Source organism: Puma concolor, chromosome B4, assembly GCF_028749965.1.
Source record: "Puma concolor isolate L17-30 chromosome B4, mPumCon1.1.hap2, whole genome shotgun sequence".
Classification (NCBI taxonomy): Eukaryota; Metazoa; Chordata; class Mammalia; order Carnivora; family Felidae; genus Puma; species Puma concolor.
In genome coordinates this window covers 115413373-115434788 of record NC_141673.1, presented here as the reverse complement: position 1 = coordinate 115434788, position 21416 = coordinate 115413373, and the positions used below count along the sequence as shown (strand labels likewise).

Sequence of the window (21416 nt, the reverse complement as noted above, 5' to 3'; positions counted from 1 at the left end):
CCCTTTCCTTCGTCAAGAAAGTACATGCTATGAACAAAACGTCAGCTGACGTAAACAGCAGGCTTCGTGATGTTGTCCTTGTCCACTCCAGTGCAGGCCTTTTATCTAATCACAGGCCAGTGACACCAACCAGAAGAACATGCTTTGAGGAGCACCTGTTTATACTATAAGGCTCTTTCCACTTGATCTGAGGTCAGAGTTCTTGTAGATAGATGATCTTGAGTCAGTGTGCTCATAAATACTATTAAACTACGAGTGGGAATCGTGATGTGGGGGAACAACGTGGAGGGACACTTCTGGGGCCTTCTGAACTCCATCTCCAGTCCTAAATGGCTGATTCTAGGTTAGCCTCACAGCTAAGGCAGCGAAGTCACTGGATCACTTTGTACTAGCAGTGGTGGGTAGGAATCTAAGCGGGAGCCAAGGAAATACAAATCCAGCTGGGAACTGGAAGCTTGAGCCACTTTGGAAGGCCGCTTCCAGCACCTTCCTCAGACTCCAGTGCCTTTATGGATAGTTCTTTCCGTCTGCACACACCTTCTGTCATTGCCCTTGCTTGCCTGAGGCCTCAGCATTTAGGCATTCGGTACTGAGGTTAGCTCAGAGAGAACCTGAAAGAACTCACATATTTATCCTGTTTCTGCCCCAAGAAGACTGCATTTCTACCTTTTTGTTACCCAAGAAGTCCTCACTTTATAATCCAATAGTGACATATTTGTTAATTGAGGAATAATTCACATCAAAATGCATACATTTTCCATTTAAAATGCACCAACTCAGGTTGGTGAGTTTGTGGAAACGTGTAATGATTACCCCAGTTGAGATAGAAAAGATTCACATTGATTGTTGACTCTATTTGCAAGGACCTAATTTAGCTGCCATAGCCTGATGGTATCATACACTCAACTCATGTTGTACAAAACCAACCCTTCTCGGGGTGCCTAAGTGACTCAGTGGTTAAGCATCTGACTCTTGATTTTGGCTCAGATCACGATCCCACAGTTGTGAGTTCTAGCCCTGAATCAGGCTCTGTGCTAACAGTGCAGAGCCTGCTAGGGATTCTCCGTCCCCTTCTCTGTTCCTCCCTGACTTGTGCTCCCACGCTCATGTGCGCGCTCTCTCTCTCTCTCTCTCCCTCCCAAAATAAACTTAAAAAATTAAAAAAAAAAAATCCTCACTTGGTTGATTTTTTTTAACCAAGTTTTACTTATTAAAAATAGTTATGCATAGCATTAAGGAACACTCATTAAATAACAGCATCGATTTAATGTTTAAAGAAAGAAAATGAACTTAAGGCATCATTGCCACTATTCAGATGTGATCTCTTTTTTGTTCTTTTTTTTTTTTTTTTTTTAAACTGACTTGGTATTCTACTACTTCTCCAAAACAGTGGCCCTTTGGCCGTAGAAATAAATTTTGTACTTTTACAAAATGATAGACTTTTTCTTCTGATTTTGGACATCCCTTAGCCACCTGTCAGTATTACAATCAGGCTGTACCCTGTGGTGGTGGAAAACTGAATCCAAAAAGTCCCATTATGTTCCATCGTTTTGGAGTGCCTGTGAATCAACCAAATCAGTTTTATAACTTTGACCCACCATTTCGGGGAGCCATGCATTTAATTCGAAAGGAAGAATTTGCCTTCTCTACCAATGTCAACACTTAAGAGTGGCCACTCTGGGTTGTTTTCTGCTCTTTACTAGGTTTTTCAGCCTCGCTGGGCTTTGGGGAGAAAATTTGAAGGAAAGAAAGAAAAAAGATCTAAGATAGGTTTTGTGGAAATGACTGGCCCACATTTTCATTTGGTATTTATTCATTTACACATATTTTTGCTTTTAAAGAATGAAAAAAAAGATACTTGCATTTAAAAATTCCATGAACTGCACCAAACATCTGTGTCAAAGTAAATAAATCCTTAATTGTGACTGCTCTCTAGATCGATTATAATGCTAAACTGAATTATGTTTTTTAGAAGTCTTAAGTCTTTAAAATATATTTTTTGAGGTATAATCTATGTACAGTAAAATTCACTGTTGTTAGTCAACTTCTATGAATTTCGACAGATACATAAAGTTGTGTAACTATCACTACAATCAAGATACAGAATCGTTCCATCAGCCCAAAAATTCCCTCTTGGTCAACCCTTCCCACCATCACCAGGTCCTGCCAACCAACCAATAGTCTGTGTTCTTCACTATAGTTTTAGATTTTTTAATATGTAAAATCATATTCCTTGACTATTTCATTTTTGTTAACTCAAAAAAGTCATGTAAGAATATGATGAAATTTTTTTTAAAACCAGAGAAGAAATGTTAACGTCGATCGTTTATAATATCATCAGAAAGGGATCCATCTTGGATGATTGTGGTGTCGACTTGCAAGGTAGTTTCTACAGAGTTGATTTTACATTTCAGATTCCCTAGTGACTACTCAGCATGCAATGAAGTCAGGTGCGCACGCTGAAATTCTTTTTCCTGGTGCCGGCATTGTACCCGTGTCGGGGCTGACACGTGAATGTTGACTATCGAGTTGATATTTAGCTGTTGTGATGTTGAGCTTCAGAAGTGCCTGTGCAAGTGGGAATTAGGTTGTGTGAATTAGGTGTCATGTCACATTTTCATATTTTGTGTGTGCTAGAGGAGGAGGGGCAGCCGGGGACCCAGTCAAGCTGAAGCATTCCCTTGGGCCTCAGGGTATGTCTGATTCTTCCCACTTCACGTCCAGTATCACCTGCTCTCAGGTTATCCCTCCCACGAGTTTTCCTGTTTCCAAATGGTTGATGCGTCCACACATTTTCTGCTCTAGGAGGTTCTGGTGGGGGACGGCGACCAGGCTTCACGCACCTTGGCCAAGTCTGGGCCCCTGCATTTCCGCACCCCCCCCCCCAACACCGTCCTCAGCAGTGAGTGCCCTCTGAGCCAAATTACTCTTCACTGCCAGGCTCCTTTGATTCTGTGCTGTGCATGGGGAGAAAACAAAAAACAAAACAGAGGAAGAGGATAATTGGGTTTTGCAGGATTTACAGGTAGTTGCCAGGCTTTCTGCTGAAGGTGGGACAGGCACGGCTGAGAGACCAACATCCAGTCAGGGTGGTGGGTGTGGCCAGGACGCCCTGGTGCCTTCCTTGCTCAGCCCCAGAACGCGTGAACACCTGCGCCCCAACTGAATCGTTTCTCATTCGAGCCAGGGAGGGGTTCCTCTTTCATTTTTCATTCATTTTCCAGAATACTGAAGCCTATAGCTCTGGAGGAGCTATGTAGGCTCAGGGATCTCACAGCACTTGAGTTCAAGCCCCAGCCTTTTATATACCAGCTTGTGATCTGGGGCAGTTAATAATACTTTTTTTTTTTTTTTTTTTGGTACTTTCCTTTCTTCATCTATAAAATAAGTATAAGAATACTTTCAAGGGTTGGGGCACCTGGGTGGCTTAGTCAGTTAAGCATCCCACTCTTGATTTTGACTCAGGTCATGATCTCGTGATTTGTGAGTTCAAGCCCCACATCGGGCTCTGAGATGCTGATGGTGGGGCGCCTCCTTGGGATTCTCTCTCTCTCCCTCTCTCTGCCCCTCCCTTCCTTTTGTGCGCGCTCTCTCTCTCTCTCCAAATAAAGAAGTAAACTTTAAACAATAAAAATAAAAGAACCCCTCCAGGGGTTATTATGGGGATGATCATTCAACAGTTCATCCATCCCACAAATATTTATCGAGACCTGCTCTTTCCCACACACTATTCTGGGTGCTGATGATATAACAGGCTTCTCTCAAGAAGCTCATCTGCCCCTAGTGAATCTTTCTCCCCTAGGAGAAAGACAGCAAACAAATACATATGCAATGTGACAGATGTAATACTTACCACAGCTGTGAAGAAACTTCAAGCAATTCAATGAAAGCAGAGAGAGAAATGATTGGCACTTGCTATTCGATATAGAATGGTTAGGAATGGCCCTCTGATAGGATAGTTGTTGAGCAGAGAGTGACATCGAGTGAGGCAGCCATGCAGCCATTGGGATGGGTCAGCCTAGGCAGAAGTAGCACCTGCAAAGGCCCGAGTGGACTCTGTATGGAGCCTCTGAGGTGGCAGGACCTGGGGTGGGGAGGGGAAGAAGAGGTGGGAGAGGAAGGGTGGGCAGATCAGGGCCAGTCTGCAGCCCATCACTGGGGCTTTGGGTTTCACTCAAAATGATGTGCAGAGTCATAAAAGGGATGGAAAGAGGAATAACCAATCTGGATGCTAATTTGAAAACAGACCATAGGTGGGCAAAGATGAAAACAAGTAAAATAACTAGGAAGTCATCTTAGTAATCTGGGTGAGAGACGGTGGCGGCTTGAACTAGAAGGGCAGCAATAGAGCGGGTGAAAGGTGTTAGGTTTTGCAGCCAGCCAGTGGTATTGCCGATAACTTGGATGTGGGGTGTAAGAGACACCGAGGAATCAAAGGGGAGGGTTGATTTTTTGGCAGGGCAGCTTGGAGCGGAGAGTTGCCATTTGCTGAAATACAGAAGGCTCCAGTGCAAGTTGACTTTGGAGGGCGATCAAGAGTTCCGTTTTGGGGCATGTTAGACTTATGATGTCTATTGGATAGACAAATGGAAGCATCAAATGGCCAGTTGAGTCCAAGAGTCTGAGTTGAAAGGGAGGTCGGGGTGGAGGTAAACAATGAGAAGGTGGTCAGCGTGGAAGTGAAAGCCCACTGGGAATATTAAGGCACTGAATGTCAGTGGAGGGGGAGAGGAGCCCATCGTGGGCACCCTGAACTCCAAAGGTACAGATGGTGGGGGGAGGCGGAGACTGAGAAGACTGTGCCAGGTGAAGGGAGCGACCGCCTGTATCTGATGCCGCTAGTGGGTGAGGAAGAGAAGAACCAAGGAGTGAGCACGTTCTGTGCGACAGTGGCAACGCATGTCCAGAACAGCCTGCAGGCAGAAAGTGCCCACGTCAGACTGTCTCCCCAACTCCTCACCTTATTTTCTGGTTCGGATAGCAGAAAAGATCTCCCGAGTAAGTGCCTCAGCCAACCGCAAACATCCTAGTGCCTTACTGTGTTCTAAATCATTCCTGCTGTAAATTTACTTAAGACACACTGGTCCTCCTGGTTGAAGCTGGACCCGTGTTCCTTAAAATCACATGACTTATGAAATGGGCTCTGTATGTCTTATCTCTAAAATATAAAAGCATGGGGTGCCTGGGTGGCTCCGTTGATTAAGTATCCAACTCTTGAATTCGGCTCAGGTCATGATCCCAGGAGCCTCTTATTGGGCTCCACGGCGCATGTGGAGCCTGCTTGGGATTCTCTCCCTCCCTTTCTCTTCTCTCTTTGCCCCTCCCCCACTGGCACATGCACTCTCTCTCAAAATAAATAAACTTATAAAAAAATAGGGGCACCTGGGTGGCTCGGTTGGTTGAGCATCCAACTTCAGCTCAGGTCATGATCTCATAGTTCATGAGTTCGAGCCCCACATCAGGCTGTGTGCTGACAGCTCGGAGCCTGGAGCCTGCTTCCGATTCTGTGTCTCCCTCTGTTTCTGCTCCTCCCCCACTCTCACTCCGTCTCTCTCTATCAAAAATGAATAAATGTTTAAAAAAAATTTATAAAAAAATAAAATATAAAAGCAGTAACTCAGAGATGTCAGTACAATATTATCTAGGAAGAAGGAAGGAGAGGAGGAGCCATGTTCTTAGCACGATGCCTTCGGATAGTTTTGATTATTTCTCATTACATTCATACGTATCGTACATGAAATGTCAAAATTTGAGTATTTGCTACCACGCTAGTATTTACTTGGTTTTTTGGCTCATTCCATACCAGTGGCATAATGAATAAATGGAGCCCAGCAAGTCTCCTGTGTCTGTGTGTGATTTTCATTTTTCAGATGCTGACCCAACATATTCTTAAGCCCCTGATCAATTTTTTTTTTTTTTTTTTTTTTTTTTTTTTTTTTTTGGTGGGGCTGACCACCAAAAGTTCTAGGCTTATCAATGAAAGTCATGTTCAGAAAGTTGTATAGCACTTCTTAGTTTAAAAGGCACTCTCTTATACAAAACACATTTGAGCATTAAAATAATTTTGTGCGGGAGGCAGATTGTATTAAGTGGGTGGTTTTCAAAAGCAGATTGCTGCTGCTTCCTCTTTTCTCACTATATCCTGTGCTAGAGTGATGGCCTCCTTTCTTAGCTGCAGATGATAGGCTAACTATTCCTGTATTGAAAATTAGGGGCGCCTGGGTGGCGCAGTCGGTTAGGCGTCCGGCTTCAGCCAGGTCACGATCTCACGGTCCGTGAGTTCGAGCCCCGCGTCAGGCTCTGGGCTGATGGCTCGGAGCCTGGAGCCTGTTTCCGATTCTGAGTCTCCCTCTCTCTCTGCCCCTCCCCCGTTCATGCTCTGTCTCTCTCTGTCCCAAAAATAAATAAAAAACGTTGAAAAAAAATTAAAAAATAAATACTGTTTGTCTCTATTTAAAAAAAAAAAGAAAAAAGAAAATTAGACCAAATTTTACAGTTGGAAACAAAATGGCTTTGCCATACACCTAAATTTTTTGTTTGCTACAGACTAAATTGCTGTAATGCTGGGGAAAGGGAGACTGGGCTGATCAGTTTGGGTGTGGAAAGACAAGGGAATGTCCAAGCCTAGTACAGGACAGATTTCAGTGGTCACAGAAAAATGTATACTAGTGGTTACAGACTGGTTCTGGCCTGTCAGCTTAAACTAAAACTTGAACTAAAATGGTTTTAGAAAATTCAGATCACTTTATTATCATTGCCACTCTATTTTTTTTTTGGAAATTGCTTTGAGCTCAAATGTGTTTCCAACCTAGTATTCAAGAACTCTTACAAATAAGTTGCAGTTTGGGGCTGGTAAACATTTTAACTAGCGTGTAGAATTTTCTTTTTCTTTTTCTAAACAATTTTTTTTAGAGAGAGCAGGGGAGAGGGGCAGAGAGAGAGATCATGGGAATTTTAAGCAGACTCCACACACACTGTGGAGCCCAGCATGGGGCTCGATCCCACGGCCCTGGGATCATGACCTGAGCCAAAATCAAGAGTTGGATGCTTGACCCACTGAGCCACCCAGGCACCCCTCCTTTTTCTCTTTCTACATTGTTAGGTGATACAGATCAGTAGTGTGACTGTTCGTCTTGTGATTTGCTTTACATGGTTACCACAGGGTTTTCCCGGCCTGTCCTAAAATGTCTTCAATGTGGCATAATTTCTTCATCCCATTCAACTTGGTGTTATATCCAATCGTGTGTTGAGGAATGAATGTGTAAATCATATGTTACCTTGCCTACCACAGTGTAAGTTTTTTAACGGCTGGGATGATGCCTGAGTCAACTTTGTTACTTCTCAGAGCCTAGTCCAGCGCTTCCTACATAGAAGGAACTCAATTAACATCTATTGAATTGACCTGCATAAGTATTGGTAATTGTTAATGTTTGTTGCATTATTCCGTGACAAATATAAAAGGAAAATGTCTAAGAGCAATTAAAGCTTTGATCTTCTTGAATTTCCTTTTACTTATTTCCTTTATTTGATATGTGTTGTTTTGTATGGGTACTATTTTTATATTTGGCTATTTACCAATATACCTTAACAGAATTTATAGATTATAAATTGACATTTAATCCTACTCTCACAAGAAAATTGCCTGGTATTTGTGGGGACAGGGTAACTGGAACAGACTCCTAATACTTGCAAATTACTTGAAAAATGCTTTATGTGGTGGCTTTGGATAGATTTATTTCTATCTCTTGAGATTAGTGGGGAGCCACACGTCCCTTGTGAAATAAATACAAACCTCCGACAAAACGTGCCTATACGTTTTCAAAAGCCAGGATTATTCTTTACTTAAAAAAACAGCCTTTAGGTTTCACATTATAATTGTCTGCACATATGTTGACATTTGAATAGACATTATCTGAAGTTTTGTCTTTTGTACATGATAGTACCGGGAAACCCAAATATGAGTGGTTTCTCCAGAAAGATTCCGAAGGGGACACACCTTCTCTTATCAACTGGCCTTCCAGGTATATCCCAGGTTGAAACTCTCGGCTTATGTGTAGTGAGTGCTGCTACTGCCCCTGCTGACTTGCCCGGCTTTTCCACCCACGACCAAACTCTAACTCTCTTCTTGCCCTCGGTTAATCACGGTGCGTTTGAAAGTCATGTGTTCACAAGGGGCTGCGGGAAGTTACGTTTGGATCGTTTGCTTTTCTCCTCCAGTCACCCTCGATCCCTGCTAATCGTATTTCTCCCTCTTTTTTCCTGTTTCTGAAAAACGTTTTGATTACACTTCTGGCCTCTCTCCTCTCTCACCCGCCCGCATACCGTCAAGTGGGGGCAATAGTGAGGACTGGGCTGCTCTCCTCCTGAGTCACACTAACTAACCAGCTCGCGTCCTATCCTGGCAACACCCCCTCCGCGCAGCATTTCCAGCCTCCTGCTTTTCATGTCTCCTCATCTCCAAACCATTAGTTAATTCTCCACAGTTGTACTCGGGGCATTGTGGTTTTAAAGGCAGACAAAAAAACAAAAAACAAACAAAAAAAAACAAAACAAAAAAGTTTCATTTCATTTTTAAGGTTGGGGGCAGGGAGAAGCAGAAGGAATAAGAATGAATAAGTCACTGGCAGGACAAAGCACCCATATACTGAGTTTCTAACAGTCACTTTGTCCTCAGCTGAGGACAACATTCAGATTGTCTCTGATTAGAGGGACACATTCCACAGGAGAACTTGAACCACATTTCAGTCTTGTTTTGATTAACAAAGCTTATAAATATGAAAACCTCCAACACTGCCTAGTCTCTGGGAAAAATAACTCCAAGTGCTTTTTTTCTCCCCCTCCTGAATAGTTCATGATAACTGCCTTTTATATGTGTCCTTGACTTTTCTGAATGAAATATACACAGATACCCTGCATCCTGTGCTGAAAACATGTAGGAGTTTATATCAAATTTAGCAGGGTGCGTTTGTCATTTAAGGAAATACTCTCTTCCAAAACTGTCCGTCATAATTATTTTTGCTGACTGATCTTTAGCAAATGAATGTTGAGGTTCCCTAAGAAATCACTTTTCCCACTCCAAAAATGTGTTTTACTTTTTAAAGATGATTACCAATTAGTAATCCCCTTCTTCACCTGCTTCAGTGGTTTCTCCTTTCTCACTACGTGGCTTTACAAAAAGTACAAATGAGTAGGAGCTAACACTAGTAAGTGTTTACTCTTTTGAAGAAGCTTTGAGGCTTTTAAACTGGATTTCGGTTTTGCTCTCAAATACTTAAATAGCTGGAGAAGCAAGCGGAGCGATCCCTTTTAAACTAAGGGCCTAATAGCAATTCCAAAGGGGAGAAAACATTCGGTTCCTTAGTTCTTTCAACAAACACCTTTTCTCTAACATTCTTCTCGGTAGAAATTGTTGTTAGTAATGCTGGTAGTAATAACGTGAATGCATATAGTCTGCCTTGCATGAAAAAGCTTGCGAATGTTTAGTTGAGCTCTTGAAAGGGTGACTGTTTGTTGTAGCTTGAGCTCAATTAAAAAAAAATAATCATCACGAATGCTCTTACGTTTCCAGGAGACAGTGAAATTGCGTTTGGTCAATAGGTATATGTCTACTTGGAACCACCCCCCCCACCACCCCCCCCCCCCCCGCAGTCCATACACAAGGCCCGTACATGTGGAGAGTTTACTGATTCCCAGCACCAGCCTCAGTATGCCCTCATGCATACTGGTGGTGTATACTAACGGATTTTCCTGTGGCTTCTGGTCATTCATGTAGTCAGAAGGCATCCATTCTCACCCAGGATGGCATCTGACCCCTTGTCAGCTTTCTAGAGGGCAGAGTTAGTTTTTGCACCATGCGGGCATTTGGAAACCAGACTCAAACTCGTTCGTCTGGCAGGTGGTAGGTTTCTGACATTAACCACCAGAAATGCATTGTCACGGTGGCTCTGCTTCTGGGCGGGTTTCCGTTCACGGGCAAGCTATGATCCGCGCATGCTTTCTTCCCGTTGAGCCGTTACTGTACTTTGCAACTTAAATCCTTTTTCTTTCTTAAAGAGTTAAGGTTAGAGAAAAATTGGTGAAAGAGGAGAGTGCTCGCAACAGCCCTGAACTCGCCTCAGAGCCCTTGACTCAGAGGAGACAGCAGCCAGTGCCTGTCCAGTGCTTGTCTTTTCAGTCAGAAAATTCGGCCTTTGATAGGGTCTCAAGCAGGGCAGCCGGCTCCGCACGACAGCCCATCCGCGGCTACGTCCAGCCGGCAGACCCGGTTCACACGGCCACGCTGGTGACCTCAGAGATCCCAGAAAATGTATCTGAATGCAGCTGGGGAGCATCAGCCACCCAGAGTGTCAGGAAGCCTCCCAGCTTGAAGGTTCTAGAAAGTGAGAGGAGGGAGACTCCAGTTCTTCATATTTGTGAATCAAAAGCAGAGGAGGATGTGCTCTTCACCGAAGCCCTCGAGGAAAGCAGGGACACGCTTTTGGCTCTGGAGGATCACGGGCTTGCCAGAAGCCGCGAAGAACCCTCTGGAAGCGATGACTTCGGCAAGCCCTCGGTTAGCACTGCCACCTTCGAACTTCGGAAGGAACCGGAAAGTCCGTCACACCCACCTCACACTCAGCAACAACCCGCTGAGAGGATGGTCAGACAGGAAGTGGTCCTGTATGTTCAGAGCGAGCCTGTGTCCCAAGATGCCAGGGCGACGGGCCACAAAAAGGAAGCATTTACCAAGAAGCGCAAGGTCCTCACCCGCTCCCTGTCTGACTACATGGGCCCCCCTCAGCTGCAGGCCCTGAAATGTAAGGACCCCGCTTCAAAGCAAGAGCACGAGTCACAGACTTCCAAAGCCGAAGGACCCCCCACGGAAGTTGGCGTGCTGGACACAAAGGTCTCTGTCGCCCAGCTCCGAAATGCCTTTCTGGAGTCTGTCAATGCCAGCAAGAAACGCGAACTGTAGGTGATGTTTCAAACGTCCTCCTGATGTGTCACTTGCACGTCCTTGGCAGATTTATTCACTTCTCAACTTGTGTGGTGTCCTGCATTGGGTCACGTTAGCTTAGCTCACCAGTGTGCAGGGCAGACTATACAGGAAATGGCTCAAAAACTACCATTCTGCTTCTGCCTACTAATGGGGAGCTGCAGTATTGGGTTGCTGGAATGTTCCACCTCCTTTCCATGCATGGTTGGGGCATGCAGTGGGATTTGGTGGTGTCTGGGCCTTGCCTCACTGAGATGCATAAACCTTTGCTTTATTCTCTCTCTCTCTCTCTCTCTCTCTCTCTCTCTCTCTCTCTCTCTGTCTCTCGTTTCCCTTCTGTATCCTCCCTCCCAATGATTCTAAAAGCCAATCCCGGGTTGAGAGGTCAGCCGAAGGAGTTGGCTTGCCTACCGGTGTGGAACGGGAGAGAGGGTCCCGGAAACCAAGACGCTATTTTTCTCCTGGTGAAAGTAGAAAGACTTCCGAGAGATTTAGAACTCAACCTATAACCTCAGCAGAACGAAAGGAATCAGATAGGTAGGCATGCGTACGTGTAGTTCTACAGTCTAGGAACGTGAAAGCCATCTTACGGGATTTTTGCCACAGTGATGGTCCTGGTGCTGTGTCAATGGATCTGATGATTCCGTAATTCTTCCACCTAATCCATAAGAGATATTTATACATGTATTTTTAAAGAACGCTTCCTGGGAGAACAGTATCACAATTAACCGTTTTACACCGCATTTAGATGGTAAGAAGTGAGACACGTTATTTTTCTTCATTTAATGTTTTTCGTTTCTTAATGCCCTTGTTAGAGTAGAATCCGCAGTGAGTATCCCCTGACTTTTCCAGGGCAAGTAAATAGGGGTTTTATATTCATCTTATAAATGTCTGTCTACTTGTCGTGTTGAGTTTTATACAACCGTATGCTTGCGCGTAGAAATGGTAAGGTTTGTTTAAACAGTGATCAGTCGTGTTTAAGTTACACTCCGTTTTGGTTTGCCTCCACACGGTGTGCACCTGGCTGGGTTGTGTGCACACGTACCCCACCGTGTCCATTAACAACTGTCCCTGTGTGTTCACAACGAGACTTGCTGGCAGGATGATACTCTTTAAGAGAGTGTGATTGAATTTTTACTTTTGTTTTTACTTTTAATCTGATGCTTTTTTATTTGGATCTTCTATTCCCACCAGCTAACTTTTTGTCATTTTTATTTGCTAATGTCTTTCCCAGGTCTGCGTCGCATTCAGAATTGCCACCTGCTGAGGGCAAGTATCTGTTTTCCTTTTACCGCTTCTCTATCGTCTCACCCCGACCAGGTTTACATAAGATTTCACTTTTTTGAGAGGATGAGATTACGGAGCATACCGATTTCTTTTCTGCAGGTTTTCTTTCTGTGAAAATATTAAAACCTAGCTGAGATTCTCGGATGAGCTTTCCCTCATTTTTGAGAGAGAACTGTGGAATGTATAATACTGAAACGACTGTTTGGCTAAAGAAGCAGATTTTTGTTTATTTCTTGTTACTATTTAACAGTGAAGATGAGAATTTCCTTTCGTAAAAATCTATTCTCAAACCTCAATTGTTCAAATATTAGAATAGAAAATTCCTGTCCGGACGGAGTTTTGTCTGGTTAAGCGCAGTGGAAATTAGCACCTTTTCACTGAGCAGAGGGATGGGATCCCTCCGAGGGGAAAATACTACCAAGTGTAATTTGGGGTACGTCCATTCTTCTCTTCCAAGGGTTTCCAAGTCAGCCTTGGGAAACTTTTCAGAGATTTCACCTCCATTTTTCTCACGATGTTCGGTGTTTATTTTGTGGCCTTTTGCAGATGAAGAAAAGGTAGACGAACGAGCCAAGCTGAGTGTTGCTGCCAAGAGGCTGCTTTTCAGGGTAAGGTGCGCCCGCCGAGTGCTTGAAGAGAAGCTGTCACCCCGCTCCCCCTGTTCCCTGCGTGGCCCCTGGCTCCCATCTCGCCCTGGCCCGTGCGCCCCCCCACCGCCTGAGCCCCTGGCTGATGTGACCACCAGCTGACACCGCAGGGGTGTGGACTTCTGAGAATGCTGCCTGCCTCCCAGGTGGTCCCTCCCAGAGGGCCCTCCCAGGGGTCCTGTAGGGGGACAGAACAGAGATGCTCTGTGGCCCCCGTGCCCTTCGCCCACATTTATAAGGATTCCACATTGTTTCTGATCTTAGGAAATGGAGAAATCATTTGATGAGAAAAACGTTCCAAAGAGACGCTCCAGAAACCCTGCCGTGGAGCAAAGGCTGCGGCGGCTGCAGGACAGATCCCACACCCAGCCCGTCACCACCGAGGAAGTGGCCATCGCAGCCACGTAAGTCCCCGTTTGTGACCTCTTGGCCTTGGGAGAAATGTCTTCTTGAAGGAAAAAAAAAAAAAAAAAAAAAGATTTAGAGGCTTGTAAATAAAGTGAAGTGATCAGGAGATGGTTTAGTGAGAAGCCAACAGAGAAGTTGGTACTTGGGTATCTCCCTTACTGTGGCCTCTTTGTAATGGGATGTGTTGCCTGCTGTATCTCCTAGAAAAACCTAGAGAGGAACTTAAAATTGTTGTTCATCTGTGCATTTTCAAATCATTTTTATAACAGAAAATTTAAAACAGATTTATTTTTTTTAAGTTATTTATTGATTTAGAGAGAGAGTGCAAGCTGGGAAGAGGCAGAGAGTAAGAGAGAGAGAGAGAGAGAGAGAGAGAGAGAGAGAGAGAGAATCCCAAGCAGGCTCCGTGCTGTCAGCACAGAGCCCGACGTGGGGCTTGAGCCCACAAACCATGAGATCATGACCTGAGCCAAGATCAAGAGTGAGACGCATAACCGACTGAGCCCCCAGAGTGCCCCTAAAACATGAGATTTATACAATGAACCCCCCACGTACTCACCACCCTGTGTCAACAGTCGGCAGCCGGCCAGTCATGCTCTACCGACATCCTACTCCCTTATCCTCTCCTCCTGCATCGTTTTCAGGCAAACCCCAGATACCGTTTCATCCATCAGCATTTCAGCCGATATCCCAAAAAGATAAGGGTTCTTTTTGTTTGTTTTTAAATAATCACCAAAAACCCCAAAATATGACTCGGAAGTTTGATGACTTTCTGTACATGAGCAACATGTTCCTATATGTTCAGAATGGATTTCCCAAAGTAATTCAGAGATCATTGCTTCAATCAAGTGAGAACTTCTTTCAGTGTTTTAAAAATTGCTTTTGTGCTTCCCCTGGACACACACACACACACACACACATACACACACACACTGTTCCTGAAGAAAGGAAGTTCATCTCCTTCAGGGCATGGCCATCCCACGAGGCATCTGTAGCAGCCCACATCTGTGTACCTGCTGTTTGATCACTTCTTACCCAGCTGTTCCTCAGGCTCCTGGTGTATTTGTGGATGAGTACTTCATGCATTCATTAGGAACTCATGGCAGCTCAGCTTTTCCTTTTTTTTTTTTTTTTTAATGATTATTTTTGAGACAGAGAGAGAGAGACAGCGCATGAGTAGGGGAGGGGAAGAGAGAGCGAGACACAGAATCTGAAGCAGGCTCCAGGCTCTGAGCTGTCAGCACAGAGCCCGACACGGGGCTCAAACTCACAAAAGTGAACTCATGACCTGAGTGGAAGTCAGACGCTTAACCGACTGAGCCACCCTGGTGCCCCATTTTTTTTTTTCATGTTTGAGTGGCTGTTGTAAACTAAGAAGCAACTACCTGTGGGAGTAAAACAGTAAACATAAACCAAAATTACCACCTGGTAAGGGCCCCGAATCTACTTTGATGTGCTTTATAGATCATATGAGCACACTGATTTTTTACAAAATGGATTGAGAACAACATTCCGAAACGTGGGCATTATCTACTGATTTGCTGGTGTCGATATCAGCTTTCCCTTAAGTTATTTTAAAAATCAGGTCATTTATTCTGAAGATAGGGTGGATCCTTTCCAAACTTTCAAAGCCTAATCGCACGCCATTTACTTTGCGTAGCCTGTTTCTTATTTCCTAAGTCTGTAATTGCTTTTCCCGTTCTTTTGTAATTTGCCCCCAAACACTTAGCCAATAATTGCGTGAAAATATTGATTTGCTGTTTCTGAATTTAAAACTGTGTTTTCCTTTAATGCTTCTTTTCTTCTCTCTCCTTACGAACGTTCCTTCTTTGGCAATTGCTTTTAAAGGGAACCTATCCCTGCTTCGTGCTCTGTGACCACCCACCCCGTAATGGCAAGACTTCCTAGTCCCACTGTAGCTAAGAGCCCTGTGTCGCCTGCCAGGTACTGGACAGAAGTAGCTGCATGCAGCCTGAGGGCAAAGGTCCTAGACAGCAGATGCATCTCATGCTCTGAATGCCTGTCATTTGCTTGAGAAATGAGTCAGAGCGACGAGTTGCTCTGGGAATGGATGGCAGTTTGTTTTGTCATAGCGCGAGACTCCGCTAACTCCGTGTAGGCCTGCATGAGAAACCATTTCGCCTACCTGCTTACGTTGTGTGTCGGAACTAGGATCGCACTAACTCACTTACCCGCTTGTTTTGTTTCTGTTTTTCATGATCGTGGTAATCCCTGTGAGATTTCATTCTTCTAAAATACTAGCACTTAATGCAGATTAATAGGCAAATGGGGAGTTAACATGAATGTTGAAATTCCAGTAATACCCCAGTTTTTTAAAAACGCCTGTCATCGTAAAGACATGCTAAAAACAATCCTATACATTTCTAACGTATAGAGAGACAAGGCCATGACATTTTGGGATTGGGACAATAATAATTCAGAGTGTCTGCGCTTAGATGTTTTACTACTAAGTTTTCAGTTGTGGTGTTTTGAAAGTATGTCCTTACGGCATGTAAATATCCGCTCTGTTTTACTGTGAGGGACCAAATCACAACGGCTGAAAGTAAGGTTAGAAGAAGTCACGTGGCAGTACAGATACACGTGTGTCACCACCCAGAAGCAGGGGTCTCTTTGGCGAAGTAGGTGACCATTGCTCTCCTTGATCTGCGTTACCATCCGTTATACCCTGGAACACTGACCCTGCTCTCGGGTCTGGGACAGCTTGTGAATTGGTGATTTAATTGGAGTGCAGACAGGATATACTGTTCACTGGGCTTGGGAATTGGATTTGCCAGTGACATAAACATACATTGTCATAAACCTTCTAGGATCCACAGCGACCAGGTAACGGGAAGCCTTCTCCTCCACCTGAAAGTTGGAGGAACTTATCAGCACCTAATTTCCTTCACTTTTCCAAGTTACTGGTAGAAAGTTATGAGAGAAAATGCTATACGGAAGGAGTGAAAGGAATCTTTAAAATTGAACCATTTGTGTTTAGCTAGTGAAAATCAAAACTCTTGTTTGAAGTTTATTTTTCATTTTTGAGAGAGAGAGTGTGAGCAGGGAGGGGCAGAGAGAGCGGGAGGGAGCATCTCAAGCAGGCTCTGTCAACACAGAGCCCGACGAGGAGCTCTCTCTCACAAACTGTGAGGTCGTGACCTGAGCCGAAATCAAGAATCAGACGCCCAACCAACTGAGCCACCCAGGCGCCCCCCAAAACCAAAACCCTTTGTTACAGATATGTTGTTGGCCGAATGACTGTATTATTTCCTAATTCTATAACATGAAAAGAATACCTCTGAACCACATACTTAGATAATGTCTAAATATGCCATCGGCAATGCCTTGGGACTCCCTTTAGCCTTACTTATTGATACTAATGATACACGTCCCTCTAAGATAAGGCATATCCAAACTGACTTCAGTTCCTTAAAGAGAAAATTCACTTTGTAGAAATAATTCAGAGCTAACGACCTGCTCTTTGTGAGATTGGTAATGCTGGTCTCCCCAGCCTGTTCTGCTAGCCGTGGTCTTAACAGCTAAACGGTGCCCACGCCTGTCTTAAATTTCTGTAGGGAGAAGTCAGCCCTGTTCAAAATTAAGTGACGCTGGGAAGAAAGTTAATATTCACAATTTAGCAGTGGGCTTTTGTTGGTTTTTCTCTGTGTCACTGACTTTTTTATCCCTTTCAGACTACAGGCATCTGCTCACCACAAGGCTTTAGCCAGAGACCAGGCAAACGAGGGCAGAGATTCTACCGAGCAAGGTGAACCTGACTCCTCCACTCTAAGCTTAGCAGAGAAGTTGGCCTTGTTTAACAAGTTGTCCCAGCCGGTCTCAAAAGCTATTTCTACCCGAAACAGAATAGACATGAGACAGAGGAGAATGAATGCTCGCTATCAAACTCAGCCAGTCACACTTGGAGAGGTGGAGCAGGTGGGTACGCTGTGATCTGGTTCCTCTGCGGGAGGGGGGAGGGGGGAGGGGGGCTGCGGTTCTTAAAACATAGCAACACAGTGTTGCTCCTAGGTTAGGGGTATAATGAAGGCGATCTACCTGTAAACTGTGTTACCTGTAAGCAACTAGGTAAGAACTTCTTTCCTAAGAGAGCTAGCCATGCCAAGTACATTTCTCTTTTTCTGTTTTCCTAATTTGCTTGCCGAAAGCAGCTGGAATGAGTCCTTTCTGGAGAGAAAAAATAGGATTCACAATCTGCTTTTCACCCAGGTGATTTTGATTAATGAGATGCATTATATAAAATATGTCTAGGGTTGGCTTCCCGCTAAGATAAGCAGTGAAACGGCACCACATGTGGTATTTCAGTCTATGCCAATCCATAAACTGGGATTTATATACACAGCCTTTTTGAATCAGCGTTTTGCATTTTAACTGTGTCCTCGCAGGTGCAAAGTGGAAAGCTCATTCCTTTCTCACCGACTGTTAACACCTCTGTGTCCACCGTGGCATCTACAGTCCCTCCAATGTACGCTGGGGATCTCCGGCCAAAGCCATCTGTGGACGACATCCCAGGTGCCACTGACTATAGACTTCCGTCCTCAATAGAAAATCCAGAATCTCCGGTCAGAAGCATTCTGAAGTCCCAAGCCTGGCAGCCTTCAGCAGAGGGTAGTGGGAGCAGAGGAATGTTGAGAGAGTTTGGAGAGACAGAAAGCAAGAGAGTCTTGACAGGTGGAGATGGTGGCAAAGCGTACGGGTCCTGTGAGGAAGCAGAGCCATCGTGCCCCACCCTTAACAGAGTCTGGGAAGGAGACAGCCATAAGGAGCCCAAGGATGCTGTTCCGAGAAGGGGAAGCCTGGGCCACCTTGGTGACGAACTGAAGGAATTTTCCATGGCTAAAAGCATCGCACAGGGGAGCCCAGACTTGAGGGACAGGCAGCCCTTTGAAGAGAAGGTCGGCGTGGAGAATGTTCCAAGAAGGAAGTTTTCACTAAGAGGTACGTTACTGCTCCTACAGTTTTGAAAACCAACTGGGTTTTTGGTGCCTGTTTTGGCGTCTGCTTGGTTGCCTGTGTCTGTGATTATTTTTAACTCAAGTAGGAAGACAGTTTGTAACTAGTGTTGGTTACAAATCATGGGTGAATCCTCCTCTCCCCACATCTCCCTTTCTCCCTCTCGCATGAATCTGACCTGGATGAATCAATTTTTCAGCAATAAAAATACCTGGAGCTCTTTCATACATCCTGACAAGGATTCATGATGACTTTGGGCACATTAACTCACAGAACAGCCTTGTGACCTGCTGGCCCTGACAGTCCCTTTTATGAGTTGATGACCCCAAAAGGGCTAGGTAAGCGCAGGGAATAAGGGCTTGAACCCAGGACTGTGGATTTCCAGACTCTTTCTACAGTCCCGTTATGCCGACTAGGAAGCTCTGTTGCTGGTGGCTTTAGTCCTTCTTTTGCATTTCCATAAAATGATAGCATGTAAGTTACAGTGCTGGTTTTGGTTTGTGATTATAGCCATTTGAAACAGAGAAAGTATTGCTTTGGAGAAGGAGAAACGTTTTGTAGCGTGTACTTAAAGCTAACATCCTGTGTCTTGCACATAGGAAAAGACACACAGTCACAAAACCATTTGCTGTGTGCAGTAACCCACTGGGCAGTTTGGTTTCCTCCCAGAGTGTAGCCTGCTATACAGATTTGCATAAATCCGAGTGGATTGGGTCACCCCCCTGCGCCCACGGATTGGATTGAACTCCCGGTGCGGGACCGCAGAGGGTGAACAGCTGGAAGAATGTCTGCCTGGAGGAGTGAGTGCTGACTTTGCTCCTCTCCTCCCCAGCGGCTGACTTCGGGGAGCCCGCTTCCGAGCAGACGGGCACAGCTGCTGGGAAAACTGGTGCTCAGGCTGCAACCCCCGTGTCCCGGAAGCAGCAAGAGCCTTCCGAGCAAGCGCTGGAGAGGTACTCCAAGAGTCCGGGTGCGATGTTTGCTGCCGGAGAGATCAAAGCGCCAGCCGTGGAGGGCATCCTCGACTCAGCCAGCAAAACCATGTCAATTAAAGAAAGGTAATACGATTTGATGATTGGGAAGTGATTCTGTGGGGGAGGAGCTGGCCGTTTGCTCGTAGAAAAAGATCTGAGTGATGGGCAGGGGTGACGTCGCAAGCCTGGATGCTCAGGGGTGGTAGTGCCCAAGGAGCGCCGGTTCCAGACTCAGATGAGGAAACAGAGACATCTGCTTGCATCATTTGTTTGCAGTTCCATTTGTTTTTTGTTTTTTTGGTTTGCTTTTTTTTTTTCTCCATATGAAATTCTTGGACTAGCCAGCGACGGCAGCAGAGATCTTGGCTCTTTTCCCGTCAGACACGTGGCTTCAAATTGAATGCACCCATGCTTTGTGACTATTTGTCTGTGTAAAGTCTATGTAGACAGAACGAAGGTAAATCCATATTCGATCTTTGGGATTCGAATCTGAGTTTTGTTTATTCTACAGAAAGTGAAACGGGTGACTTTGCTGAAGTGCGTTTAGAAATTTTGTATCAGGTAATAGCGGTGAAAGATTACATGTGAGTGTCGGGTAACACCGTAGCCTCATTTTATTCAAAAGAAGAGTGGAGGATAGAAAGGCTGGCTTTAAATAGGACAGATACACGGGGCGCCTGGGTGGCGCAGTCGGTTGGGCGTCCGACTTCAGCCAGGTCACGATCTCGCAGTCCGGGAGTTCGAGCCCCGCGTCAGGCTCTGGGCTGATGGCTTAGAGCCTGGAGCCCGTTTCGGATTCTGTGTCTCCCTCTCTGCCCCTCCCCCGTTCGTGCTCTGTCTCTCTCTGTCCCAAAAATAAATAAACGTTGAAAAAAAAATTTAAAAAAAAATAAATAAATAAAATAAATAGGACAGATACAGGGAACCCGAGCTGAATATTTCAGGTCGTATTTTCCTTGTTAACTATTAGCCACCGTGGAATTAAGCAGCAAAAGATGTAATTGTGACAGGAACACCAACCAGCAGAACCTTCTCTGCGCTTCTCCAATGTGACCAGCACAACCCGCCATGCCCACCCAGACCCTTCCTCAGCACCTCCCACCACTCAGAAGTTCTCTTGCGCTGTCCGACGGTGGCCGCTCTTATTTTTCTGGATACGTTTTGCACTGCCTAAGACTATATATCAGACCAGGATGAATACTCTGGTTTCTCTTCAGATCGTACAAATCTTTCGCCTTTTGTATCAAACCAGGCTGAGAATTGTTCGTTCTGTTTTTCAAGCCGAGCTTTTTGAGCATCACTCACAAAAAGCTAGGCAGATGGAGCCTTTCTCAACGGACAAATTAGTAAGGTTGTTAAATCTTACTTTGGCCTTTACCTGTTTAAAATTCACAGTAGATGCGGGCGCCCGGGTGGCTCAGCCAGGTAAGCGTCCAACCTTCGGTTTCGGCTAGGGTCATCATCTCAGTTTGTGAGTTCGAGCCCCACGTCAGGCTGTGCTTGGGATCCTCTCTCTCCCTCTCTCCCTCTCTCCCTGCCTCTACCCCCTTCGCGCACGCATGCGCTCACTCGTGCTCTCTCTCTCTCTCTCTCTTTGTCATAATAATAAATAAAACTTAAAAAAAGATTCACAGTTACATGAGACTGCTAGACCAAGACTTAGATGAAGAACTGATGGGGTCAGCTAAGTGAGAGTGACGTCTTGAATCAGGGAAGCTGTCTGGCCTGTGCTTGTGTGAAGTCCTCCTCCTCTGAAACCTGGCCTAGAGAGACTTTGATCCCAGAGATCCTACTCTTGATAATCAGCTGGGTGAGAAGGAGGGGACATCATTTATGGGAATTAATGAGAAATATCACTCACCCACAAGTTCTGGCGTTTTATACATCAGAAAATATCTCTGGAATAAAATCCCAGCGAAACATACCATTATGCTTCCATTTTTCACAGAGGCTCATAAAGTAGATTCCGCGTCTCTGGTGGGGACTTAGGACTTTTGATGTCGTTTTGTGTCTATCCACTATGCAGTAATTCTTGATTCACCTGCCCATTTTTAGTCAATCTGAGTTTATCTGGGTCTTTCTGAAAGCAGTTTTAATCTTTTTTTTAATTTTGTTTAATGTTTATTCATTTTTTGATAGACAGAATGTGAGTGG

At 44.9% G+C, this 21416-nt stretch overlaps 1 protein-coding gene across 1 annotated transcript in view; it reads left to right on the top strand.

The window, feature by feature from the left end:
• The window catches only part of SVIL (supervillin), a 104484-nt gene that overhangs the window by 28666 nt on the left and 54402 nt on the right, over nucleotides 1–21416 (top strand). Inside the window, exons 7-16 of the mRNA XM_025930074.2 lie at nucleotides 7941–8021; nucleotides 10054–10950; nucleotides 11342–11512; nucleotides 12210–12244; nucleotides 12809–12870; nucleotides 13174–13313; nucleotides 15166–15261; nucleotides 17010–17253; nucleotides 17721–18273; nucleotides 19121–19346. Coding sequence (XP_025785859.2) covers nucleotides 7941–8021; nucleotides 10054–10950; nucleotides 11342–11512; nucleotides 12210–12244; nucleotides 12809–12870; nucleotides 13174–13313; nucleotides 15166–15261; nucleotides 17010–17253; nucleotides 17721–18273; nucleotides 19121–19346 — 2505 coding nt within the window. The remainder of the gene's footprint in view (nucleotides 1–7940; nucleotides 8022–10053; nucleotides 10951–11341; nucleotides 11513–12209; nucleotides 12245–12808; nucleotides 12871–13173; nucleotides 13314–15165; nucleotides 15262–17009; nucleotides 17254–17720; nucleotides 18274–19120; nucleotides 19347–21416) is intronic.